This window comes from Toxotes jaculatrix, chromosome 21 (assembly GCF_017976425.1).
Source record: "Toxotes jaculatrix isolate fToxJac2 chromosome 21, fToxJac2.pri, whole genome shotgun sequence".
Lineage (NCBI taxonomy): Eukaryota > Metazoa > Chordata > Actinopteri > Toxotidae > Toxotes > Toxotes jaculatrix.
In genome coordinates this window covers 18,305,001-18,331,453 of record NC_054414.1, presented here as the reverse complement: position 1 = coordinate 18,331,453, position 26,453 = coordinate 18,305,001, and the positions used below count along the sequence as shown (strand labels likewise).

The window sequence follows — 26,453 nt, the reverse complement described above, 5'->3', positions numbered from 1 at the left end:
GCAACTCCTCACCTTGATTTACGAAACAGATGTGACTCTAACATCGCATCTGTCTGCTTCTCTTTGTTGGTAATTGCACTCAGCTAAATAGGTTATGCTGAAATATCAATAAATTGCCATCAAATTAATGTCAATACCAAAGCTGTGGATGGTGCTAATTAAAACGCAAAAGGGATGAAAATGAAGTCATGGCATTGCTCTGAATAATTGATACTGCAATTTATGATTTTTATGAAAGAGTGCCGTCTGTCTGCGATTTTGATGAGGCCTTAATTAGATGCATTAATGTGTCTCTCTGTGCCTGTGCTCAAACTCAAACACCATGATGGTTGTTGGGGTTTTTTAACGCTCTAAATTGCACTTTTTCAAATAACATTACCTCCGAATATCCACTTAAAATTGCGTTGTCCCAAAGAGGTGTTAGTGTGTAATTCTCATTAAAGGAGGCATTGTTAACTCAGGACCAATCAGACTTTGCTTTTCTTTAGTGTGGGATGGAGGACTTGAGCAAGCAGCATTAGAGCAGCGTGATGCTTTTAGGCTGTGCTGCGACCCCGTGGAAGAAACCAGAACTATTGTGCACACGTTTCCATTTTCACCAAAGTCTGTGTTTGCACCCACTCTGTTGTGCTCGTGTTTGACGATTCGTATAAAGAAGGACAGTCAAGTGAGGTCAGGTCACACGGCGTTAAAGTGTTAAGCACGCATGAATGTGTAATGTTTATTGACTCAAGCAGATCAGAGTGATCCCGTGTTGATCTTGTACCTCCTCATCTATTAGCCGGGCTCAACCTTTGAGATAAATGAAGAGCAAGGGAAGCAGACTGATGAGGGGATTAGAAGTGGGCCGCAACAGGGAAGCAGGCCCAGAAAAAAAATGGACAGACTGTCGGCGGATAGATGAGGTGGAGGAGCATAATGACCGCTGTTTGTTATGATGTACTGAATCAGGTTCTCTTTGACAAAACAGTCCTTAACACCTCTGTATTTATAGTGTCACCGGTCAGTCCATCCACAAAGGCAGGCTGATGATATGTGAGCGTGTTAGTGCCGTGAGGTGTCTGGGGCTCTGCTCTGGAATGACCCGCTCATCTGTCAGGCCCACGAGCTGAAGCGGTGCAGGGTTGTCGGATCACACGCTGGACTGTTGTGAACCTAAATCTCTGGAATGTTTGCCAAGCAAAAAGCCAGTATCGACTTCACATGCTCTCTGCGTCAAAGTTATTCTGACAAAACCCACTGTGGAACAGACTCAGAACAACAACTCTGAGATAGAGAGCGGGACACAGTTGGAGTGGGCATTCAGCTGGAGCTGCTCTGTCAGGTTGCTGATTTTTATGAATGAGAAAGAGGTTCCTGTTTTTCTAATGTTGGGGGATGCTCTTTGTTTAAGCCAGAGGAGCCTGTTTGGGATGACATGTTTGGTTTTTCCCAGCAGTTAAACAGGTCCTCTGTGAGGGGGATGGACTCCAGGCATTCTCCTTGTCATCAGTAGTCTGTATGGGGTGTCACACTGACCAGTGTAAATGGTCTTTAAATTGTTCCTGTGTTTCAGACTAAAAAGGCGGTTCCTGTTCGCCCTCTGCTTTTTTTTTTTTTCTCGTGAGACTAATGCCTGTTGACTAATGAATTCAGAGGAAGCCGAGCTTTGTTTTTGGCACATGGAAAAATCAGGTTGTTGAAGCACAGGGCGGAAGATGGCCCTCGAGGCTGACCTGGGGTCAGTGTTAGAAGTTCCCCTCTGATGGCTAAAGGCTAGGAAATGGGTCAAATAAGCTGATTTCTTGTCAGAACATCAAAGTAACTTGAACATGGAGGAGCTGGTTAAAACCACTTCTCTCGAATAAACAAATTTCATATAACCAAGACATCCCTGGTTAGAACTGAAAAAACAAGCAAAGTCATCTGAAAACTTCTCCCACACAGTAGGTTTAATGCTGTCTGAAGTGTGCTGTCCATGGCTTTCAGACAACTGCACTCATTAAATTAAGGCTCTCAAGTTGTGCCATTGTCCTATCATGTTTAAAATTTGACTTTGCAAATTGAAGAGAGTTGTTTGAATTCCCACAGGAAGGTTACTCCCATTAAAAGTGCACTGAGAGCAGATGGATGGGCTGCAGTGCTCAGCAGCACTGTAAATGTATTGATCCCAGTTTTCTAAAGCTTAGCGAGGATGTATTTGATCCACAGGGTTGGAGACTTTATATTCATGGTGTGTGTGTATGTGTTGCCTTGGGAATGAGGAACATTTTAAGTGCAGCTTATTAGGAGCTAGTGCTAAAATGATCAGTTGATTAATTGTTTAGCTGATGTGAGGATTTGTTGCTTTTCTCACTTTCATATCATTATAAATCAGATATCTTTGGATATTGGAACAAAATGAGACAGGTGAAGAAGTCACCTTTACGTTTTATAGACTAACACATTTACTCCTTGTGCTCACAGACTTTGAGGACATCACCCCTGTGGCGGCTCAGGACCTCAGCAACATCTTGAAACAAGGCTACCTGGAAAAGAAACGAAAAGGTGGAGCAGCACATAGACACCAGTCCTGCATGAAGTAGTATTATCAAGTTTTAGTCACTTGAAGTGGTGTTAGAGATCTACTGCATGAGGGCAATATTATTGGCTTTTAGTAAAATACAGCGAGGACAACAGCAATTATATGGCATGTCGAAACTATTTGAAAATATGTGCACAAATTCATTTTCTGTTTTGAACTAATTTTATTAATTTATTTCTTTAGACCACAGCTTCTTCGGCCCCGAGTGGCAGAAGAGATGGTGTGTCCTGAGCAACTCAATATTCTACTACTTTGGGAGCGAAAAAGGTTTGTTTGAAATGCCAACATGAAGAAACATTACAGATACTTCAACTGAATCAGATAACAGCCTACCATGTTTACTCCTCCCCTCAGATAAACAGCAGAAAGGTGCCTTTTACATCAACGAGTACAGCGTACAGCTGGTGACCAACCTGAGAAAAGACTCCAAGAAAAACGCCTGTTTCGAGCTCTTTGCACCTGGTCGGCGTGTTTTCCAGGTCTGTGTTACTGCCGCAACAAGTCTGTACAGATTACAGTATATGAAAGTATGTTTTGGGAAATAAGGAAAGATCGTTTGATAGATACTATTGTGGAAAAAGTGTTATGACTTTTTGAGAGTATTCTTAATTAAAGCTAGCTGTTCTTCTCTAGTGGAAATACCTAAATTATGAGTAACAAGAAACTGCAGCATTTAAATGCTGTAATTACAGCATGCTTGATTGATTGGGGCAATAATTATCAGATTTATCGATCGCTGAAATAATCCTTAGTTACAGCCTTATATGTGATTATATTTAAATAAATAAATATTGATAGTATATTGTTAACTAGCTCAGTATCAGTCAAGCTTTAATCTAAATCCATTTGGTAAACATTTAATACGCATTGGCAGTTTTATTGCCTAAGTATAACACTGTTTTCCCAGTTTCTAAGACTTTAAATGTCTTAATTAAATATTTTAAAAGCAGATTGTTTTAGATCTTATAATTTAATTTCTATCTTAAAAGGGAAAATTTCTATTTGTCTTGTTCTTAGCCAGCCAGGACGAGCTTTGGTCTGTGCCATAAAGAATAAGAATCATGACTTTTATTTCTGTATAAATGCACCCTTAGATGTGATGATAATTGCGGGGTTATTGCCACTCTGTTCCTCCAGTTCACTGCCAGCAGCCCTCAAGAGGCCAGAGAATGGGTGGACCAAATCAATTTTGTGCTTCGAGGTAAGCCAGCATCTTTTTTTTTTTCTGGTACCTATTGCATGTGCGGTTTTTCGGAAGAGCGATCGCTGCTTTGTTGCTTCTCCCAAGGTTGTGTCCTTATTTGAATCAAGGGTTTAAGGATAGAGGATGAAGGAGGATGTCATGCGTTGAGACAGATTCATTTTTGGCTATGGAAATAAAATTGACTCGAGATGACTTTTTAAAAGTCACACAGGATAATTGGAAAATACAGTTAAAGCAGTGTAAACCTTCCAGCCTTCTTTTTTTTTTTTTCCTCAATTTTCGACCAAAGTTTGCTTTTGTTTCCGCGGGGCAGAAAGGTCAGGAGTGAAAGGGAGCCCTTTATCATCTCTGACTCAAATGAAAACCACCCAATCCATCAGTAACTGCACAGCCGACCACGCGAGTCCTGAATCTCCTCGTTCGACATGTCGCCCACCATGTCATGTGCACCATCATGTAGCTCTAGTTCTCCTCCACCTCCCCCCCCAACCACTCCTCCCCTAACCCTCCTACCGAATTCCAGCTTACAGGAAATTGATTGGTAGATGTTCTGGTTATCCTCCAGTGACATTGATTTCTGCTTGGCCGCTGGTGTACGGCAGAGGACCTGATACCCTCTGTTGCAGTGGACAGTCGCCTGCAATGAGACGGCTCCTCCATCTGAGCGAGCGGTCGTGCCTCGTCTACTCTAAAATGGGCTCGGGCCGGGCCACTGATTTGCGGGAAGTAACAGACACTCTGCAGTTTGTCTTACTTCCTTCCAGTCCAGTTTTACTACGAAATGCACTCTGATCCAGAACATGTACATTTTTTTTACCTCCTGAATTTACTCAAAACAAGGCTGACTTTTGTTTTTTTTTTTGTTTTTTAAATTTTGTAAAGATTATTTTTTGGCACATTGTCTTTATTTGATTTTAACAGTAGAGATACAGATAAGAAAAGTGCAAGCAGAGGGAGAGGAAGCTGCATCAAAAGATGTGATTACATGATATTAGTCTTATTTACTAGTTTGGTGATAAACAGAAGACATAGACAAAGGTTGGGAGAATGTGCGAGGGCTGACATGCAGCATGAGAAAAGAGCTGGATACAAATGGGCACTAACGTTACTCATAAAAGGTTTTTGGATGTGATTTTTCAGCAAACACTGGCTGGAAAATTGACCCAATGTAAAATTCACGTGTGGATCTCGAATCAGTGATTTTCATTCATCCATCCGTTTTCAGCTGTTTATCCAGATGATTAAATAACATTATTATTGTGAATTATTGTTATATACTGCTCGAAAGTATGATATAAATGTGAAAAAGAAAATCATGCTCTGATTGTCTCTATTGGTTTTCACTGATATCTTTCATCATTTGGTCGGTGCATTAAATTTCATACTAAGCAGTATTTTGAAGGTATTAAAAAGATTTAACTTGGTGAATCCTGTACTCACCCTGAACAGATCATTTAAGTCACTGACTGAACAAAAATGCAAAAACATTCACGGCCTTTGCTTCTCAAATATGAAGATTTGCTGCTGTTTCCCATCATTTCCAGATTGACTGTGATAGTTTGGATTGAACTGTTTTTCACTGTTTCTGACATTTTATAGACGCAACAATAGATTCTGTCGTTGGAAAAAATAGTAAAACACGTGAATAGATAATATAAAAAAATAATCATTATGTGCAGCCTGAAGCCAATCCCTCCCATGTTTGTTACCGCTGCTAAATGGCACGTGTCCCAGCCTGTTGTGCAGTCAGGACCCTTCGAACATTTCTCTTGCTTTACCCTTTAATTCATGTGTCTTTGTGCCACGCTGTGCTCCATCTTGACGCTAACGCCGCCCATCACTTTGTCTTTCCTTCCCTCATAGATCTCAGCTCCAACTTCATCCCTACAGATGATGAGGAGGAGGAAGAGGAGACCTATGATGACATTGAGGGGGTGACCAGCCCTCCCAAGCCTGGGCCCGGTGCTGCCCGGGCCTCTCAGAACACCAGACAGGGAGGAGGGCAGGAGACGGGGGAGGTCGACGAGGAGGACGAGGACATCTATGAGGTGCTGCCAGGTATGTGAGGATGTGGTTGACTCACATGCAGAGATGGGCCAGCAACCACCCACACACAGATAAATAGACAGACACACAAACCCTCATGATACTCAGTCAGACAAATAGACACAGACGCTCTGCCTCACACATACTCAAGCCCTAAGGGACAAGAAGTATTTGTGATGATCCTCCCTGGCTGTGAAGTTTGTGTTGCCAGGTGCCTCCCTATCACCACAGCACCCAGACTGATCGCTCATTTTAAATCAAGCAACACTAATAAGCTTGTCAGGGCTGGGGTGGCTGCTGCAGAGCCACACAGGGCAGGACGGGGAAGGTTCTCCTTTCACCGGCTAGAAATCAGCTTCCTCTGGTCTCCGTCCTTATCTCGCCGAGAGCTATCTGTCGAGAAACAGTTATGTGCGCGAAATCAGCGAGAGCCGGGTCGCTCTGAATGCTCTGTCATACAACGTCCAATTAGCTAATGTTGCCAGGCAACAAATAGCCTACAATTCAATCCACTAAGCAGAGTTTTGGATAAAATTGCCTAGCAACAGCAATTTAGTTGAAAGGAAGTAAAAACTGCATCTCCCGGGGCTTAAAATAGTTCTGGAGCTCTTAATGTCACATCTTTAATAGAAATTAGAGTTTGATTGAGAATGTTGTGAGAAGAACAGTGTGTGTGAGTCTCTGCTGAGGGGCAGACAGTCCCATGTGTCAGGGTGGCTACAAGATCCCGAGAAGGACAAAAGGGGTGATCCGATCTTCTCAGGGCCGTCGTCCATCACTGTTTCTATTAAATAAGATACATCAAGATTCTGTTTCACTCAGTGAGTACATTACCTTTGCCAAAATCACTGGTGAGAGGGAAATCAGTCTTCAGACTGTCACGCCGGCGTTCAAAGCCATCTGGGAAGAGGTACAGACCCTGACCACAGATGGCATATCGAATGACGGGCTCTTTCGTTCACTTTCTCACCCCTTCACTTATCAATCACTCTGCACCTCTCTTTGCTCACTTACAGCTTCTGCACAGTGATTACATACTGTTAAATTATTAGATTTTTGTGGTTGTTGTCATTTATCAGGACTACAGAAGAGAAAGAAAGCTGCTTGTGTTTGTATTTAAAGAATCTTCCTTTCTCAGCACAGGGAAACATTACTGCTCAGAGTGTTTTCTTGTTAGACTTTTTGTTATTGTTCACAAGAATTTTTATTATTACTGTGCAAGATTTGCCATTTAAGTTTAAGGTTATATTCCTAAAGTAGTTAACGTTGAGCATGTGCAGACTGCCCCCTCGTCACATGCATCCTGCAGTGCAATAGTCACAGTGATGAGCTCCCTCAGCTTTGTTGAAGCGAAAGTCCGAACGTGGCTCAGTTACAGGCAGCATGCAGCGTTGGTGGTATTGGCTCTGGTGCTGATGACTGATTTTATTGACTGGAAAATTAAATCACTATGATACAGAAACCGTTGGCCCATAGCGGTGGCCTCTTGCCTGAAGGATGCTCTTCTCTACAGCAGCTGAAGAGAGCGAACGCTTGGACTCTTTGCAAACAAAATTAATTTCTTCTCTTTTTTTCTTCTCTTTCTTGTGTTTTTCAGGAAAGCCACGATAATGCGTAATGCAACATTTTTTTTGTCATTTTAAAAATAATGAGTGATTTTGTTCTTGAAATGTTTCAACAACCTGAAAGTGTCATTGTGTGTGTTTGAGAAAGAAAAGCAGGAGAAGCAGACGGATAAAGACCTGCCTCACATATAGACACAAGAAACTTTCTGCACGAGTATGCATGTGGTGGATATACAGTATGCGTGTGTGTGTGTGTGTGTGTGTGTGTCGTCCTTCCTGCTCTTCCTGGAAGCAGAGGCGCAGGTTGTGCTGGAAGGTGGATAGTGTTGCTGGGTTGTGGCGTGGCTGTCAGCCTGCTACAGTTAAGGATGGATGTGGGAGACAGAGGGCAGGCATATCACGGTGTCACCTCTCAGACCACCGGGTGCCACGCCCCACAGTCGATGACACGTCCACGTCCGCGTGCCTTAAGGACAGCCTCTCTGTCTTCGACTTTCCCAGGATTTCAGTCTGATAAAAGAAAAATAAACTTCTTATATCACTCAGAGATGCATCAGCAATCACCTGATGATTCTTTTTATTTATTTTTTATTTGTTTTGTTTTATTACTTTGCTTTTTCCTCTTTTTTAAATTTTTTTATTTGTCATTAGTGTGTGAGACAAAAAATCTTCTGAAAAATAGTTTTTGCTCATAGAAGTTAATGTTAAGTTAATGAAAGTAAAATGTCAGCCAAAGATAAATGTTCAGTCACAAATATTATTTTGTTGTGTTTTGTTTGTTTAGAGGAGGATTTTCTTGATCAGATGGATGAGAGCAGCGACAAACCAGGTCAGAACCTCATTACAATCTTCTACCAATAAAGAGAACATTTCCAGCTTATTAGTTCACAGGGACTGTCTTTGTCTAAGATGTCGTGTTTTTAATTTAAATTTGTGCTCTGCATTTTCCTCTCAGATTGGTCATCAGATTACGCAAACTACTACCAGGGTTTATGGGACTGCGAGGCCGACGAGCCAGATGAGCTGGCCTTCCAGAGAGGAGACCTCATCTACATCCTCAGCAAGGTCAGCAGCATCAGCAACAGTAGTCCAAGAGGTTATTTAAACTCCCCTCAGTGGTTTTTGGAAACTCTTCTCACAGTCAGTTCAAACGGAGAGATTACTGTTCTGCTGTTCGTCTCCAATTCCTGACTGCACTCTTAAATCATAGGCATAATCACAGGATCAGCAGTTTAAAATGAGTGAAATGTGATGCAGATGTGTGAAATGTGTAATTATTTAAGGCTTAAACAACATCAGCTCCAGTAATCACTTTGTCCTCATTTACTCTCCCAACATGCTGATATCCCCAACATCTAAATTCCTCTGTTAGTGAGCACTTGTATCTCGATTCAGCAGAGACACCCACAGTGGCATTGTCTGTTCCCGGGCCACTAGGGTGAAGCACCATTCGGGCGCTGCGTAATGGTGCTGTTGTTCATTATGGAGCCTCTATCACAGGGGTTAATTGAGTAGGCAGCCATGCGAAGCTCTTCCTTTCTGTTTGACATAAACTGCAGGTGAAGCCATCCTGCATCTCAGCTCTTTTCTCTCAATCTATTTCCTTGTGTTTTATGGCCATGTTGCAGTTACATGCAGAGTATCCGCCAGTGAAAAGCCGCCCTACTGGAAATCAATGGCTTGTAATTTGGGTACTTTTACTCTGCTGCGTACAGCGACTTGTTCCCAGACTGTTGCTATTGGTCGGATTGAAATTGAATCATCATGTTCTGTGTTTAGGTTAAATTATCTGAAGAGCAGTGGGAGGAAGAAATTACAGTATATTCAGCTTCCTTGTTAGTAATTATATGGCAGAGATGGAGAAATTATGTATTCGGCCTCATGATTTCTTGCATCTTTGATCAGCAGTTAAAGAAACTGAGTTTTAATTATTTGTAATGATTTATTTTTGAGCAGTTTCAGTACAGAATTGCTCTCACTTTCTTAGTAAATCAAAGAAATCAAGGCTTTAGCTATATATTGATAAACATGGTGAATCGGTTTTTGTTGAAGAAACATGAGCCTTGTGTTTATAACAGCAGACGTGGCACAGGTGAAATACGCTTTTCACACAAGATGGACTTTTAATTGCGGTTCTCTTGGCAGTGCCAGATTAATGAGATGCCAGCCTTCTCTGTCTGTGTGTGCTGGTTGATAGGGGGAAATGTCAAAACAGCCATGTCCATTTTTCACATAAGGATGACAAAGGCAGCGCACTTGGGGAGACAAAGGGGACCCGGCTCTGTGCTACAGATCCGCCTTAAAACAGCCTGGGCCCTGCCTGGTGTATTACTTTTCACTGTATGGATCAGATTACCGCCTCACCGGAGACCTTAAAAGCAAACGAAGTCCAGGTTGGGAGCAAGACTTGGTTGTAGTATCTCACAGTCTTAATGACGCAGATTACTCTTGTTTTGTCAAGCTGTATGCTGAAGTCATAACACAGTGACAGACTGCGAGAGAGCATTCTAACTATCTTCTAATGGATTTAAAGCCAGGGTCGGGCTGTAAATTATTTAGGGGTGATCTCCGGATGGCTTCCGAATGTTTGGTTTTGTGTGACGACACGACTCCACCCATGTCCCATTTTGCGTCCTAATAGCATCACATTTCCCTCATGAATAGCATTATTTGGATTATGGCCTGTAATCGGCTATTTATTTTAATGAGCCCTTGGGGAGGGCTTCCCTGTGTCTTCTGTGTGTGCACGCCGGGCCCCCGTCGGCGTTCAGTTTTACGGGGGATTCCTGAGAACCCTGACCTCGATGAGTGAAATACGGGCCCTTGGCTAGAACTCAAGTCTGTCGCTTAACTGGGGACCCAGACACATGAAATGGCCGTAATAAAACCAGGGCCCATAAATTCTCTTAGAGGGTGGGAGGCCTGGTTGTCTGTGCTGTTATGTCAACACTGACCATAATTACAAGGTAATAAGGACACGCTCTAAGTGCTAAATCAATGGTGCTAACAAACTGTTATTTTTAAAGCTGGGATGTGATTGACTGCTGAAGTGCAGAATGGGATAGCCACAGGCGTGGTGTCATATGGCTGTGAACTGAGGAGAACATGCCGATTGTATAAAAGGCCCTCATCCATCATTATTGATCTCTCACTTACTGTAAAGTGGGGGCATTTTTACTGTATTTGTGTTTTTTTTTTTTCCCTTGTGTGTTGCTGTGTGTGCGCGCATATCTGTGTATCACTGACAAAGTAAATAAATTAGGGACCTCACAACTCATATGAATCCCATTAGTTTGGGAGAATTAATCTCGTAGTTTTCCTCTGCCGCTGGTTTCAGCGATGCCTAACTTGCTTTCCGCGGAGCCTGATGTCGATGCTCAGCGCGCTGATACATGAGGTAGAAACACACCGTGAAATCCATCTTGTGATTTTTTGCTCTGGCATTTCATTTCTGAGAGCTTGCATTTTTCTAATGCACATTATGGCTTTACACTGACATTTTAGTGTGTGATGACAAATACTGGCAAGCTATTTTTTTTCTTTCTTTTTTTTTTTTGCGGTATCACACTCTTAGATTTTTTAAAAAACTGGATTTAAATTGTTGAGATGTTGGACGCACATTTCCACTGCATCAGGAACATCTGAACTGCAGCTGATCCTGTAACAGGCAAAAGGAAATTTTTGGATTTACAGTGTGCTGTTACAATATTGGACTCATTTATCACAGGGGCTAAAAGCTGTTGTTTCACTTCTCCCTGACGTGTGTAATGCCTGCATACATTGTCAGCCATGTCCCACAGTAGACCATACGGTTGTCCTGCATTCTTGCCCTCTAATTTATGTATCCAGAATCAAAAGACATGGGCTCTACAGGTCAGCTGTCACATTCCTGTATTCCCACAGGCACTCATGGAGAACGGCAGGATGGAGTGGGAAGAGATTTATGGCACAAACCCATCCAGGGTCCTTAAAACTCTGGCAGGCGCTGCTGCCACCTCTCCCTCTTTCTCTCCGTCGCCCCGCTCACCTCTCTTCCTCCATCCGTTGTCCAACCAAAACACGGAGGGAAGGGAGACGGGCCAGCCAATCCACTGCGTCTCCCAAAGCAGAGCGTCACTTCACATTTGGTCAGAAGTGTTCAGCTGCTGCTGCTTGTTAGGGACAATGAGAACATGGACACCACTGACACCTTGTGGCAGTTTGTAGCAGAGTCTTGGAGCGGGACGGTTTTATTAACTGACAACTTATACAAACACCAAAAGCTGATTTACGGCCTCATAAATTCACTTACTGTGATTTATAGCCTCCAAAAATGCAGCTAATTATGTTAAAATTCTAAATAAGAAATTAAAACTGATTTTGTGTTTGACTGGCCTCTCAAACTCCATCCAGTCTACCTGTGACAGTCTTTGTACAGGGCCATAACTGGCCACAGGTCACACCAGCTGAATGCAGCTGAAGAAAAGGAAAAGTGGGCAAACAATCAGATGGGAAAAGTCAAGCTAGAGAGACAAAGAGGGGGGATCCCTTTATTCTTTTGTGTGAACCCTGTCCCCCCTCTCCTTTCTCCTTTTCTCTGTCACACACCCATTTAAAGACCCCTAGCTGCTATTGTGGCCATAGACACCAAGACGCTATAGACAGGCAAGACATCCTATTTACCACCCAGAGTAGCAGGGGGTGAGTCTGGGGTTTGGGGTCATGCAGGAGGCAGCGGTCATTCCCCGGTCAACTACAGTAGGTCATTATTCAGCCCAAGCCAATAGCCCAGAACCGTGTCCGAGCAACCCACCCCCAATCCATTCTGCTTAATTATTATAAATGAGGGGCGGCGTAAACAGCCATCATTACAGACACTCAGTGGCATACACAAATCCACTTTAAATTGCTATTAAGTTAAGGAGCTATCTGTAATCCCAGGCGTGCATTAGAAAGGAGCGAGTAGGTTTTCTTTTTATTAAATCTCATCGTCCCTGAGATATTTTCAAACGTTCTCATGCTCTGTCATGTTTCCAATTTGAAGCCAATTCACTGATTTAATTAAAAGCCCACTTGGAAAAAATGGACACTAAGTAGCCATTTCGATCTCTGGTTGTGCAGAATTATCATCCATATTTCCGGATAGATTTGACAAGATTTTTTTTTTTTTGGCACAGAATCCTTATAACACCCGAAAAATAAGCATTTCCCCCACAGTTTCAGGTATTATCAGGTCATTTGTGAAGCGTACCTGTGTGAGCAGTGAGGAGGTGCTCGCTAACCTGATTGCAGATCACAGATCACGGCTTTCTTTGTAAGGGTGGCCTGTGATGGAAGAACTGCAGAGAGCTGCAGAGCATCTGATGAGTCCATGTAGAGGATAAAGAGAAAGTGGGGGGGAAAAAAACCCCAGAAAGGATGCAAGAAGAGAAGCTGCTACAGGAGACATGGAAAGAGAGGAATCGAAGGAAAGGAGGAAGGAGGAAGGAGGGAGGGGGCTGGAGATGAGGAGGGAGGGAGGGAGGGAGGGAGAGATTGTAACACCCAGGCGGCGGGTTCAGCAGCAGGGCAATGAGAGACTTCCTGCGCTCCATCACGCCCAAGGCCTGCCTCAGTCAGCTGGTGGCCGAGGAAAGATGCCTCATGTGTCAGGCTTATTAGCACTCCCCCTAGTTTGTATGCATTTGGGATTGTGTGTGTGCGTGTGCGTGTTTCATCTGGGAGCGTGTGTGTGTATGTTTGTGTGTTTGAGAATAGGAAAAGAGGGAAGGAAGAGGACATACTCTCAGGATCTCTACAGGATTTTACATTTTACTAAAAAAAAAAAAAAAAAAAAAAAAAGAGCCTTTTCCAAAGCTGTGTTTTGAGACATATTAAAGCTGTGTGTTGTTTAGGTACATTGGCGTTGGCGTGACACGACACCTGCCTCACCCGCCGCCTCTCACCGCATCCAGCCAAGCTCGACTCACCTTCTCCCCGCTTCAGGCTCGGGTAGTTGTCAATCCGTCCTCCGGTCGGGAACATGAGCGATGGGCCTATCAGAGTGCCACCATTAGCCAGCCCCCTGAGTGGTAAATAAACGATCGCGCCGGTACACTGCAGGTGTTGTCATGGCAACCTGCTCTCAGCGCCAGCCCCGCCCACGCCCATTCCCCCGCTCTCTCGGCGGAGGAGTCACCGGGAGGTTAACGAGTCAACGCGCCGCAGCCGCCACGACACGGCGCTGTTCGGCCCCCCTCTCCTCCCTCTGCTCCCACACAGAGTCGATTTGATCTGCATCCAGGTTGCTGCAGCCACAGGCTCTGATATGTGTCACCTCTCACATTCACACAGTGCATCCTGGTGCATTTCGTTAATGGGATAAAACCAGACATTTTCCAGGACATTTGATTGAGCTCGCCCCAGAGCACCTTGGAGGGAAAATCTTCCATTTCAGATGAATACTTAACAACTTGTCTGATCATTCACGGCGCCACAGTGAGCCGAGATGTGCCCGTTCTTTGGCCCGACCTCTGCGTTTCAAAGCTTCAGATGCAAAATCACACAAAAACAAATCAACCCAAAAGACAAGAAAGATGAAAACAAACAGAAGGAGGGGGACATTGAGGAGTTAGCATAGTTTTTGTCATTTGGATAATTTACTCTCCGCGCCTCTTGGAATGTCCCTATTACAGCAGGTGTACTCTGGATGAACCCATTTCAAGTATGAGGAAGATGGACTCTGCACGGCTGACAGACTTCCACCGCCATTGGCACCCACTCTGTGATGTAGCAGTTGTATTAAAATGGCGGCGCTGATAATCCAAAAGACCTTTCTCAGGGAGAATTTGAGACCGACTGCACAGATGGGCCGCGGAGATAAATAAAACTCTCTGTCACTACGGTTGGTGGAATAGTGCTGCGACGCCCCCAAGGGAGAGAAAAACTGTTTCGCTCCCTCTCTGCGATGCCTCCCCCCGTCCGTCTGTCTCCCCTCTCCTCCTCCTCTGTTCACGTCCTCTCGAATGGGAACCAGAGCCAGCTTTCCGCAACCGGGCTTTTCCCTCTGCAGTCTTACGGGGAGCATAAAAAGACCATTTCAGGCTTAACTTTCCTCTGTGTGATGAGCTCAAACACACACACACTCCATTGTTAGTCAGTCTTTGTCAGAGAGCCAAACACGGCAGCATCGATGAGGCCTGGGTGGACCGTCTGCTCGTTGTGGTTACCTGTTTGTGCTGTAAAGACACTTGAGTCTCGTGGTTTATCACTTTCTAAGCGATCATCCCTCCTTGCTGTCCAAACACAGCTCATTAGCTGCAGGCCTCATTCCTCAGAGGTGTCAAGTCGGCGTGATCGGCTGAACTGTTGACAGAATGCATTCATCGTGTCAGAGCATGTGTGTGTTCTTAAAACCGGAACCTGTAACCAGAAACACACAAAGACACCAAACTTTTATGTGTCTGCTCACACGTGCTCGCACAGTCGTAGCACATGTATGTGTGGAGCTGAGCGTTTCATCTTCTCCTCAGAGCAGAGATAAACTGTTCGCTCAGCCATTCTCAATCTGCCGGAGGAGAGAGGAGAGATGAGTGGCCGGGGTCTCCGCTCCATCAGGACGGGGAAAATGACGGCCGGCTGGTGCCTCCTCTGCTCCTCTGCTGGGCTTTAACGTCCCTCTGGTCTCTGGCCAAATATTGATCTAGTACAGATCTAGTTAGAGGCCAACTGCTGCAATCAGATGATCATGTGGTGGTTGATGTGACTCAGGTTTAATGTTTAAGGCACTTATAAAGAGCAGATGTAAGAATGGATGAAAGGTTTTGTTGTTTCAGTTTAATGTGAGAGGACTGAAATGTTCCAAATGGACTTTTTAGATTCAGCAAAGCCTCAGAAAATGTAGTATTCTGTCTTTATGGATCAATTAATGAATTAATGTCACGATTTTTTAACTGAGTAAATAATAAATTCTGTATTATGGGTGTGTAAATTTAATTTAACATGGATTTTATTTTGATTCCTTCAGTGACGATTAAATTCAACATTAAATCTCCACAATTTAATCCACTGAATTTTGCTAAATCCAAAAAGTGCAACTTATCTGATTCAGGCAAAAAAAATGAAAGCTCACATTAGAAAGAGTGACATTTATTTTGAAGCCAGATTTTTGCCTCAGATGACAGCAGCTCATTGTAAACAGAAGTTATGCGATCGTGTTTCACTGATAAAAAAGCACCTTAATTTTTTCATTATTATTTAATTGAATTGATTGAAACATAACCAAGATATATTTGTTGTTGTTTTTTTAAAATCCAGGTTATTTGGTCCAAATTCTCATCAGAAGCTACAGAAAATCCAAATGAATTTCCTAAAACTGCTGATTGTTTTTCGACAGCTGCCAGAAAACCCTGAAGGTGTTTATTAATACTGATATGAAACAGATCGAATTGTCTCTTCTGTTTGAGGTTTCGTGTTTTCAGTCACCAGCTTGTGACTCATTGTTTTTCTTTGCCCAGATCGAGGTCTAAAGAAAGAAGGTGACAGATTATAAAGCTCCTCGAGGCGAGTTTGTGAATTGTGACGCTGATCTATATAAATAAAACTGACTCGATTTGACTTTACACATGCAGAACTCAGATCCTGCTCCTGTTTCCTTTAATCACAGCACAAAAATAATGTTGTAATTAGTCTGGGAAAACAGGCAGGCCGTTTTCAGCAGCAGCTTTTCAGCAGCTACAGAAAGCTGTTTTATGTCAGACGCTCAGTGTCTCAATCGTCTTGTTTTCCCCGTTTTTGAATGAAAACCCTCCAGGTTAATGCACCCCAGTGTCTATTAGAGCGTTGCACGCGGCTCTTTTGACGGTGGGATCTTGACTTGCCTGGATTTCCTTTGCTGGAATTGACTTTATACTCTGCAAGAGGATTTTTAATTTTCATTATTTTAGTAGCCAGTGAAAAGGACAGGGGCCACACATAATTGTAATTCAAATCATTTGAATGGTTGTTCTTGTGTTAATAATATGAGATAAACCTTATATTAAATCAAATAAAAATGTGAGATTGGTGCTTTGTCCTGCTTCGTTTATGTGTTCTCTGACCCCGCGGAGACTTACTCTCTTTTATTTGTTCATTTTGGGTCCAGGAGTACAACATTTACGGCTGGTGGGTCGGCGAGCTGAACGGCACTGTGGGTATCGTCCCCAAGGATTTCCTGCACCCTGCTTACATCCTCTGAGCTCCAGCAGGTACAGAGGTACTCTTATCATCAGCATTATGGACCATTACTGTGGCCTAATACACAGAAACGGTCCCCCTGGTACTCATCCAGATTGCCACTGAAGTATATTCAGTCGTTGACCTGCCATTTATGGCATCTGGTGGCTGGAAGAAGTACTGCGTGAAGCCATCTGAGCGGTGCAATGGGCGAGAGTAAATATGTGCAACAAAAGCATGATTACAGCGTCAGTTGTCCTATTTAAGAAAATGATTCCCTAATACTGTTCGATAGGCACAGCTTAAAATGAATCCTGAATTATTAATGCATGTTTCTCTGATAGTGTGTTTGTTTTTTCCTACAGAGCTGCTGCTGCCGCTGACGAATCCGGCCATGGATTTCACAGACAGGCCTGTCAGATAATCTTTTGTAATTCGAAAATTATTCTCTCTCATAAGACTGTAAATTATATCACGTAAATCTGCTGCAGTGGTAGTTATTTCTGTACACTATCAGACATTTGTAAAGGGCCGACACGCTGAAAAGCAAACTGGAGATGAAACGGTCAGAAACAACAGTTTTGATAATTGATAAATCTTTTATTTATTAAAGAAAAAAACATCAAATGAACAAATCATTCTCTGGTTGCAGCTTCTCAAATTTGAGGTTATATGATTATTGAATATATTTGACTTTTTGAGTGTTCAGGCTTTTAAAGAGCATCTTCCATTATTTTCTAGCATTTTATGAATAAACCATTGACCAGTTGTGCTGAGGGAAAAAAAAAACCTTTGCTAATAAAAATAAGTGTTAGTTTCAGCTGTGGTTCAAACTGTATAATCACTGTGGACTATACATTTATGGATTCACTGGTTACATTCAGCAGAATGTAGATCGCTTGATGTTATGTACTATATGTAAAATATTTTAAACTACATTCTGGCTGGAGTCAGAGAGAAATCTCAGATATATCTGGGATTTACTGCTTGTGTTTGTTATTAAAGTCACGTTTCATTTTCACCCACTAGGTGGCAGGATTGCTCCAATATCTTTTATTAAAAGAAAGAAATACACAAACACGTGCGTCACAGTAAAGAAGAAAAACTATTTATTTGAAATAAAATCAGATTATAGTTTGTATGTTTACATGGACACATCACTCAGGTTGTTATCAGGTTGTAGATCTGTGTTATAAAACAGAGCTGTCCTCAGAAGCTGGGGCTGTGTCTCTGAACATCATTTTTAAAAAAAACAAACTTTTTAAAAGCAGCTGCAAAAAAAATCCCAAAAAACTCAAGTACTTATTTTCAGTTTAGACAGAGTCAAACTGTGTGACAGTCGATCCAGTGACAGTTATGATGGAAACACTGGTCGATGCCAGCTTTGCTGTGAAAACAAAAATGTGTGAAGCTTCGTTTCTATATGAAATGACTGTATGAGATATACTGTGGGTCCCTTTCATCCACGAGCAGCAGCAGCAGTAGTGTGTGTGGGAACCATGTCGAGGTCAGACTGCAGTCAGTTTCCTACGAGGTGGAATCAAAGCTCCCTGATCCAAAAAACTACAAGTAAACGCTTCTCAGTATTTCATTTCAAACGAATTATTCTCTCCTCAGTCCAACTGTAGTTAGTTAGAAAAGAGGCAGCACTGTGTAGTAAACATGAACGTACATGTCTCCTGGCATGAAATAAATAACATCTGAGTTCACAGAGGAAGCTTAGTGTGTGTGAACCACGGTGTCGCTGTAACGATGGGATTCATCCATTTGTCCTTTAGGGAGTTTTAATGAATCAAAAAACAAAAACACAAGCAAAAGAACTGAAAATGAAAAAGTGTCAATGGTTCCCTGGTGAATATTGTAGCCACTGAAAATTATTATTCTGTTGTTTATGAAATCAAATCCTGAAAACACAACCAAATATTTATTTGTGCTTTGTTTGGATTAATTTTTTTTTTCCTCTTCCCTCTTTTGTCCACAGTTTTCCAGGTCTGTCCCCGGTCAGGTGCCACTAAAACAGGTTCTGCTTGCTGTGATCATTCCTCCTGTTCACAACGGCATAATTAAATGATCCCTCGGTCACTGTCCTTTAACAGTGCTGCCTGTAAGACCTCGATCCAAACATGTCACTAAACTGGTTTCATTCTTATCTCTGATATTTTTCATCTGTAGGGGAACCGTCCAGTGTTCATGACCCCAGTCAGCCATAAATTATACATTACATCATTAACTGACGTGATGCTGATGTGCTGATTATAACAGTATAACTTTAACATATTCAGGATTCAGCAGGAGAAGCGTCGACTTCACAGTGAGAGCAGGATTAGCTGTGTGTGATTCACTTTTCCACATGTGCGCTGAAACAGCTTTTGGTTTCTGTAATCACTGATTTGAACGTCGGTGACGGAGGAGAAAACCTCTGGTCCTCTGTAGATAAATCAGGCGGATAAAAGAATTCCCTCTTTTCCTGACTGCACCTTCACAGACTGGAACTCTGCAAGATGCCCACGTGATGTGTGTAACTCAGACCACTGAAGCCTCACGTTAATTTAACGTTAATCAGGTGTTGTGTTATTGGAGCACTGTGCAAAATAACATGACTAAATTTCAGTGCTGGAAATATTCATTGTTGAGCTTTGCTCAGGAAAGCAGATGTTTAGTAAGATGCATGAATTCTCAGCTTCAGCTTCATGGTTCATGGCAGAGGACAAAACAGTGCCAACAGTTAGTGTACCTGAGTGTAAATGAAGACATTTTAAAATTAGATATACGCTACTTTAAAAACAAATCACACCTACAACATGACTGACTTGGCGTCTTGAATACAGTGTGCCTCTGTCCATGGATCCTCACTGTGGAGACTGTGTATAATGTGCAGAGGACAGCTCCCATCATCCATAGCTCTGGGAGCTCTGTGAGGACGCAGCAGCTCTTACACAGGCCGTGTGGACCTGCAGGTGTCGTCGCAGCTGTTTAACTAACGCGCCTGCACCTCATGAGTGTCCTCTGAAGCTTCCAAAGACAGCGTGGACAGGGTTTCCTGTTCCACATATTTACTCTCGGCTACCCCGGGCACGCAGCTCGTCTCCAAGATGCTGAAGTCGCTGCTTTCAGTCAAATCTCCACCAGCTACAGTTGAGTTAAGATCTAGAGACGTCATATATTGCAGGTCCTCATCCTCAGGGGCAGAAATGTCCTCTCTTCCTACAGAGCAACCATTAATCTGTAGGTCTAAAATGTTCCTGCTGGACGTCTCTACCTCTGACCAGTGAGAGACCTCCTCGGGAGATGTTTTCATGTAGCCGTTCGCGGCCTGGATCGAGTCCTCAGTCTCGTCGCTTTCTTCGTCGCTGACCTTGACGATGCTCTCATTGGACGATGGCAGTGAGTGGCTGTCCTCGTCGCTCTCATCTTTGGTCCCAACCAAATCCATCCCACTTTCCAGCTCCGGGACACTGTTCACGTCGTCACTTTCCGCGTGGACTTCAGACTGAAGTGGCGTGTCCTCTTTGATTCCACATTCATAACTTATTTTGTCGTCTGTCTCTTTTTGCCCGTCTGACTTCTTTGACTCCTCCGGACAGCTGACATCTGAAATGGGATCGTCAGTTCTTTCCACGTGGTCGAGACCATTAACCTCAGAGACGACGTGGTTTTCTAAAACCACCTTCTCGGAGCAGACGACTTCCAGAACTTCCTCCTGAGATCTGGTGTTGCTTTCTGTAACCTGTCCCTCTGAGTCATCGTTCTTAAAATCTAAAGCTGTTCCAGAATTCATATCTTTTTCTGCCTCTCCCGGACTGTCCGCCTGCTCAACCTTCACCTCCATTTCTGAATGGTGAACAGTGTTTTCCTCTGTATCTAACGTCAAATCGCTTTCCTTTTCCTCTCTTCCTGAACACTCCTCCTCAAACACGCCATTCACCACAGAATTGTCCTCAAAGCCGATCCCCAGGGGCGAGTGCACCTCCACCGGTGTCTCTATCTGGGTGTGTTCTGCGAGGCTGAGGCTCTCCGTGTCGTCCTGGTTGTCGCCCAGAAAAAAGGTTGCCTCTGTCGGGCCACAGTCGCACTCAAGAACAGCCTCCAGGTGGTTATTCTTCTGGGAGATGCTGATGGAGGATTTCTCCTTGTGCTGTAACTCAGCCGTGTCCTTACGGCCAAGCTCCAGTAAACCTGCGAGAGGTTCAGAGTCTCCACATGAGAGAAGCTCAGGGCTGAAAGTGTCTTTCGTTTGTAGGCACGGCTGATGAGGAGCGGGGCTGTGGAGTGGAAAAGAAAAAAAAGATTTTTTAATTTTCAGTAAGTGGTGATTTGCACATCATTAGCTGCACATCAGTGGTTTTAATCCCCCCCTCGCACCTCTCCATGGACTCATAAGAAATGGTCAAACTTGGCTCCTTGATGGTATCGTCCTCCTGAGCCTGAGCCTGAGCCAGGCCCCAGTTGGATGAGGCGTAGGTGAGGATGGCGTCGGTCACAGAGTAGGGGGTGTGGCCCTGAACGCAGTCCTGGATGTGACCGACCGGCAGCTGGGTCTGCAGGAAGAGGTGGAGCTGGCTGTCTGACAGACACACTGTGGTGTGCACCACTCTGTCGCAGCAAAGGCACGAAAAATCATTTGTCATTAAATTATATATGACACGTAACTGTAACTGTTACTGTTACGGCAGATCAAAAATGGAGTTTTTTCTTTAGAAGAATAAGATGAAGAACTGACTTGTCCAAGAAGGCCTGGAGTCCTTTCCTTCTCCTCTCCAGAAAGTCCTCATTGCTGAAGGAGAAGAGGGATTTTCCTGGAAGGTCTGGGACTGGACTGGAAGGATGACAACAAGCAGAAAGGCTTCATTCTCCATGTTTGTAGATTTTAGCTCAATTTCTTCAACAAGTCGTAAAAGTGTAAAAGAAAACTCCAGAGCCTCAGTGCTACAGTTCCGGCCTGTGATGAGCCACCGATGGAAAACTCTCCGCCATCTTCTCTGAAAAGAAGGAACATGAGAACAGGAATATCTGCTCACTCATGACTACTTACACCAGACCGGCGTTCTTCTGCAGCTTCTTCCTGAGCCAGACAAACTCACTGTAGCGCCGACGCACACAGGACGTCTTGGCTGTGAAGGCTTTGCTGTTGGTCTGTGAATGAAAAAAATACACAAGTGTGAGGAATGAATTGATCCTATGACCGTGTGTGTATCTGAAGTCTGATATATCTGACTGATGTGACTTGGATGACTCATGCTTCAGCTGCTGCTGCACTTGGAGCAGAACTGAAGTGTTATTGTGATGGAAATCCTGTGAGCTGATGGAAGAAGGCCCGAGAGATTCAGATGTCTTAGGCAGAAACAAACAGATGAGCCACACGTGTCAACACGCGTAATGGCACCCGGTGCTGAAGCCTGTCTTTGGACTCACATGCTCACATACGTCCAGGTCCAAATAAGGTTATTCCTCCTCCTCAGAGGTGGGTGTGAATCCGGACCCTGAGAGGTGTTATGGTTATGGGGTGTTAAGGCTATTCACTGGAGGCTCTGTCTTGCCTGATCTCCGAGGGTCTGTGTTTGACCTTGGTTGCTATGGTAACTGCCAGTGAGAACTGGGCCAGCTGGACACTATCAGCGATGCTTGAAATAAACAATGAACCAGTGTTCACAGTGAAGGACCTGTGTGTGACCTGTGGTGAAACGAGGCCTCAGACCACACATTAGAGACCTAAAGACCTAATAACGAGGGTAAAATACCTGAAGAAGGAGAAATTCTTCCAGTTCGTGTGATAATTGATTGATAGGACACCTTCTGACAGTCCATTATCAATTACAGTGTAAGCTGTGTTGGTTCAGCTTTCTATGAGAGGAGTCACTTCCTTACTGTGCCTCCTCCTGAGCCAGAATTTGTAGGCAAGTCAAGGAAAAAACTGATTATAGAAAAATACCTTTACTATTCTTTAGAGCTATAAGACACTGAGTAATGTTTAAATGTCTTTTTTGGGAGCTTTATAATATTCTATACAAATATACATTACATGGCAGGTTTCAGGTTATGCTGCATACAACAGATGAAATAGGATTTCTGCAGCTTTTAAACACATTTTAATACCATGTAGAAAGTAATTTAAAACCTGTTTCACAGTCATTATGTATGTTAACGAGTATGTATGGAGTGAAATTTATTTACATGTCTTTCACATTTTTCATTTCCTGGCAGTATGTAACAATCATTCTTCTTAACGTAATGAATTACTCATAAAAAATGGATGGATGAATGGATGGCTGGATTAACCAATTAAAAGAGAACTAATTAATTAAACTCATTCAGAGGACTGGAACAACAGAACTGGGGATTTTCCAGCAATGTTTGGCTGGAAAATCTAAAATCACATACAAAGGCTAGAAAAAGAAGTAGGAAATTTGTAAACGAAATTTCACACTTTTTCATTCCTTCTAAGGGATTTTTTGTGAGGAAATCTAAATCAGACCTGCAAATATTCTGAGAGATAATTAAATGTTGCATGATGTTTGTAGCTGTGTACATTTACAGCTCACATTTATTTGTGCAAAGCAACAACATATCACCCCCAAACACAATGATGTAAGATCACGTGAGGTCACATGATCTCTGCCAGTTTCATCAGCCTACACTCGCACGATACATCCGTCTGGGCAGGGAGCCTTACAGCTGACACAGCATTCCTCAAACAAACTGCCTCGACAACGACATCAACTCCTGTCCAAACAATGTGTGAGGAATCTCTGCTGCAAACTCAGTGGTTAGACTGACGTTAAGTTAGACTGAGAATTTCTTATCAGGACACTGGTATCTGAAGCTCCAGGTTATTTACCGCTGCTGCTGCCTTTGTTTTTTGTAGTGTAAGACAGGCTTAACAGGAAACTGCAAATGTGTAGATTAGTGGTGAAAACAGCTACACTGGTATATAAATACTGAAACTCATACAACCAAGGGACAAAAACATACAAAAACCACAATATAAACTGAGAGGAAAGAAAAATAGGCTGATATGGATAAACAACACAGATAAACGGAGAGTACAGTTTTTATGTTTTATCACACTCTACGTAATCCCTATGAAAAACAAACTAAGGCTACAACCACTAGTGATTATTCTGATTATCTCCTGATTAATCTTTTGGTTTCTTAAATAAAATAAGAGAAAAATGTAGTCATGTTGTCTTCAAATGTCATTCTGTTGTCTGACCAGGAAGCCTAAAACAAAAACTCAATTGATTAATTGTTTCAGTTTTTGTGTAAAGTTTGTGTAAATACTCACATGTAGGAATATTTTGTAATCCACATACGAATTCCACGAGCCTTCATTCTGAATGCGGGGATCTTGAACCCGCACTGCGACGAACTCCTGAAGGACAGAAACAAAGTCAGGGTTTCATAAGTTTAAATAAGAAATTAAAACAAAATGCTGTGGTGTTTGTGAGACCATATTCTTGCTATCATGCAGATTAGGATCTACACTACTGTGCACTACTGCACAGACATGAAGTTCCTGGAACGCTTTTTAACACATCAATGGAGGTACTGTTCTGTGACATTTATTAAGTGGAAGTTAGTTGAAAAGGGGGAGGCCCTGTCCCTGTACAATTTTATTTTTAGGTTTCACACATGAGAAAAAGAGAAAGCGGGAAGTTACTTACATCTTCTTCTTGATTACTGTTCATCCTACCGAGTGCTGCACTGCAAAAAAACAGACAAACAAAAAAACAAGAGAAATCAATGAGGAGAGATTTCACACTGGATCAAAAGCTCACATTGATCACCTTTTCTACGCTGCTGTCATGAGCTGATGACTCATCCTCTATAAGAGAACATGGTCAGCTAAAATCAACTGAGTCACGCTCACAGGCATTTCTCTTTACCACCAGACTCTTAAGAGGTTTTCCAAAGAGCAAGACGCACTCACCCCTCCTGATCTGACAGAGGTTTGGTAAGTGTCTCTATAGCTCTGTATAAGTCTACATTAGCAGCTTAATGGCCACATACTTCCTTTAACCAGTGTCAGTCTAACTCACTAATCTTAAACCTGTTTGAATATTATCTGCCTGTCTGCTTCCTCTCTGATAGTGAGATCGCAAAAAGCCTTCACTACCTTCTTCCCCTCCAGCCGCTGTTACTAATACCTGCACCCACGGATGGGTTACTGAACGGGCCAGGCAGGCACAGGCCAGAGCCTCTGTTCAAAGGGACTGTTAACATTTCTTGTAAGAAAGTCAAGCTACAGCTACACACAAACACACAACAACCACAACAAGACACAAAACTACCACAGAGAGATGTGAAATGACCACAAAGTGACAAACAGAAAAAAAAGACACCATGAAGAGATAAAATGATCACTTATGGCTGCATCATTTGTTGTCAGTTTCTCTTTCAGACTGGATTTCTTTCTTCTATTTAAGGGGGCGTGGGGGCCTTTCACTTTTTGTGCCCATTGTCTCATAATCCATCCATGGTTATAAAAGCTATTTCTCCATTGAAACAGACCAAATGTTCTTGCTATGATGGGACTTTTGTCCTGCAGTGGTCTGATTGTTTTGATGCTCTTTGAAGGGGAGAAATAACCGTCAGAAACACAGAGACTTTAACAGCTTGTGGAAGATGTAAAGTCTCCAGCCTCCTCATAATGTACAAGCAAACCGAAAGCAACACAAAATAAAACACAGAAAGAAAATAAAGTTTAAAGACTGTTGTCATGTAATAAAACCTACTTTTTTTAAGAGGACTTAGTCTGGCTAAACAATCCGGCTAAAGGAAACGTCAGCTAAATGCTAATCCTAGTCGATAACTACTTACTTTCATGAGGAATGTGCTAGCTGCTGTGGTAGTATGCTGTCGGCTGCAGCCGATGTTGTCCTGCCGGTCGATGTTTCTGTTCTGTTTACGAATAAAATCCTCAGACAGTCGCTTGTTGTTCAGACCTGCTCCTAGCTCCATTTCGCAAGTCACAAGCAGCGCTGCGACGTCACACCGTCGACTTCCGGGAGCGTGCACCCTGGCGTAAGAGAGGGGCGTGGTTTCAAATTACAAAACAAATAAAATAATTAATAAATAAACAAACAAATAAATCACTTAACAGTTATTATTTCGTATTGTAGTTCATATAAACTCAAAGTAAGAAATTCGTGCCACAAAAAAAGTTGATTATGAAAAAAACACGTAATTATGATGTATAATGTCTACATTATGAAATTATTGACCAAAATCATGAGCTGTTAATTCAAAATTATCACATAATAAGTCAACGTGAAATAGAAAAGTCAAAAACACCGGTATGTGGTTTAAAATTATGAGTCAGGTGGTAAAAAAATTGGTCTGTTTAGGAAAAAAAGTTGAATCATAACTATTTTTATTTACAGTAATTCAGACCCATCTGGTCGCTGGAAAGGATTCGTGACACCATCCTGGGGAGGTCTGTACGGTGAAACACCTCATCGTCCCCTCAGTGTTGGCACCCCTCTGATCCAGGATGCCTCCTGTTGCTCTGTTTTTGATAACATTTCTTAATTTAGGTTTTCTGTTTAATATGCATGTGTTTATCTTTTGCACAATATGTACACCATCTCGTATGCTTGTAAATTTTATGATTTGGTCTAATTTTAACAAATTTGTGTCAACCACAGTACTTTCATTTAATTATAGATTTATGATCATCATTTTTTGCCAGAGTAGAATTAACTTAAATTGTTATTATTTTGCTAATTCTCACTTACCGACAGGATTGAAGACAACTGCACTTAGATAAAAAAAAAAAAAAACAGATTTAGAAATCAATTTATCCTTGAATTTATAAAAACACATAAACATATAAAATCACAGTACAAATGCAGTCTTGAATAATTGTAAGTGTTATTTACTGCACGTGTTTAACAACATTTCCCAC

At 42.6% G+C, this 26,453-nt stretch overlaps 2 protein-coding genes across 4 annotated transcripts in view; one reads left to right on the top strand and one right to left on the bottom strand.

The window, feature by feature from the left end:
• The window catches only part of skap1 (src kinase associated phosphoprotein 1), a 29,977-nt gene extending 12,400 nt beyond the window's left edge, over nucleotides 1-17,577 (top strand). The window contains exons 5-13 of one of the 2 annotated variants that reach the window (XM_041067369.1): nucleotides 2,446-2,526; nucleotides 2,747-2,830; nucleotides 2,918-3,042; nucleotides 3,701-3,764; nucleotides 5,631-5,825; nucleotides 8,163-8,207; nucleotides 8,334-8,443; nucleotides 16,479-16,581; nucleotides 16,915-17,577. In XM_041067369.1, coding sequence (XP_040923303.1) covers nucleotides 2,446-2,526; nucleotides 2,747-2,830; nucleotides 2,918-3,042; nucleotides 3,701-3,764; nucleotides 5,631-5,825; nucleotides 8,163-8,207; nucleotides 8,334-8,443; nucleotides 16,479-16,571 — 797 coding nt within the window. In that variant the 3' untranslated portion in view covers nucleotides 16,572-16,581; nucleotides 16,915-17,577. Of the gene's footprint in view, nucleotides 1-2,445; nucleotides 2,527-2,746; nucleotides 2,831-2,917; nucleotides 3,043-3,700; nucleotides 3,765-5,630; nucleotides 5,826-8,162; nucleotides 8,208-8,333; nucleotides 8,444-16,478; nucleotides 16,590-16,914 lie in introns of both variants that reach the window. The other variant, XM_041067370.1, reaches the window with a different exon arrangement.
• A 58-nt stretch (nucleotides 17,578-17,635) lies between these two features.
• On the bottom strand, nucleotides 17,636-25,507 carry snx11 (sorting nexin 11). 2 transcript variants are annotated; one of them, XM_041067367.1, is made up of 7 exons: nucleotides 25,367-25,507; nucleotides 24,211-24,250; nucleotides 23,832-23,918; nucleotides 21,582-21,682; nucleotides 21,270-21,365; nucleotides 20,912-21,142; nucleotides 17,636-20,811 (listed from the first exon to the last, which is right to left on the bottom strand). In XM_041067367.1, the coding sequence occupies exons 2-7, from the start codon at nucleotides 24,232-24,234 to the stop codon at nucleotides 19,527-19,529; spliced, it is 1,824 nt and encodes a 607-aa protein (XP_040923301.1). In that variant the 5' UTR covers nucleotides 24,235-24,250; nucleotides 25,367-25,507; the 3' UTR covers nucleotides 17,636-19,526. The 2 variants fall into 2 exon arrangements, with proteins under 2 accessions (XP_040923301.1, XP_040923302.1); XM_041067368.1 differs by having other exon boundaries at nucleotides 24,211-24,245.
• Between the last annotated feature and the right edge of the window lie 946 nt (nucleotides 25,508-26,453).

Bases quoted from the DNA above. Each gene is read 5' to 3' on its own strand.
- snx11 (XM_041067367.1), bottom strand. From the start codon at position 24,234: ATGAACAGTAATCAAGAAGAAGAT. The intron at 23,919-24,210 runs GTAAGTAACTTC...TCTGTCCTTCAG, and splicing joins ACAGTAATCAAGAAGAAGAT to GAGTTCGTCGCAGTGCGGGT. The intron at 21,683-23,831 runs GTGAGTATTTAC...TTTCATTCACAG, and splicing joins ATTACAAAATATTCCTACAT to ACCAACAGCAAAGCCTTCAC.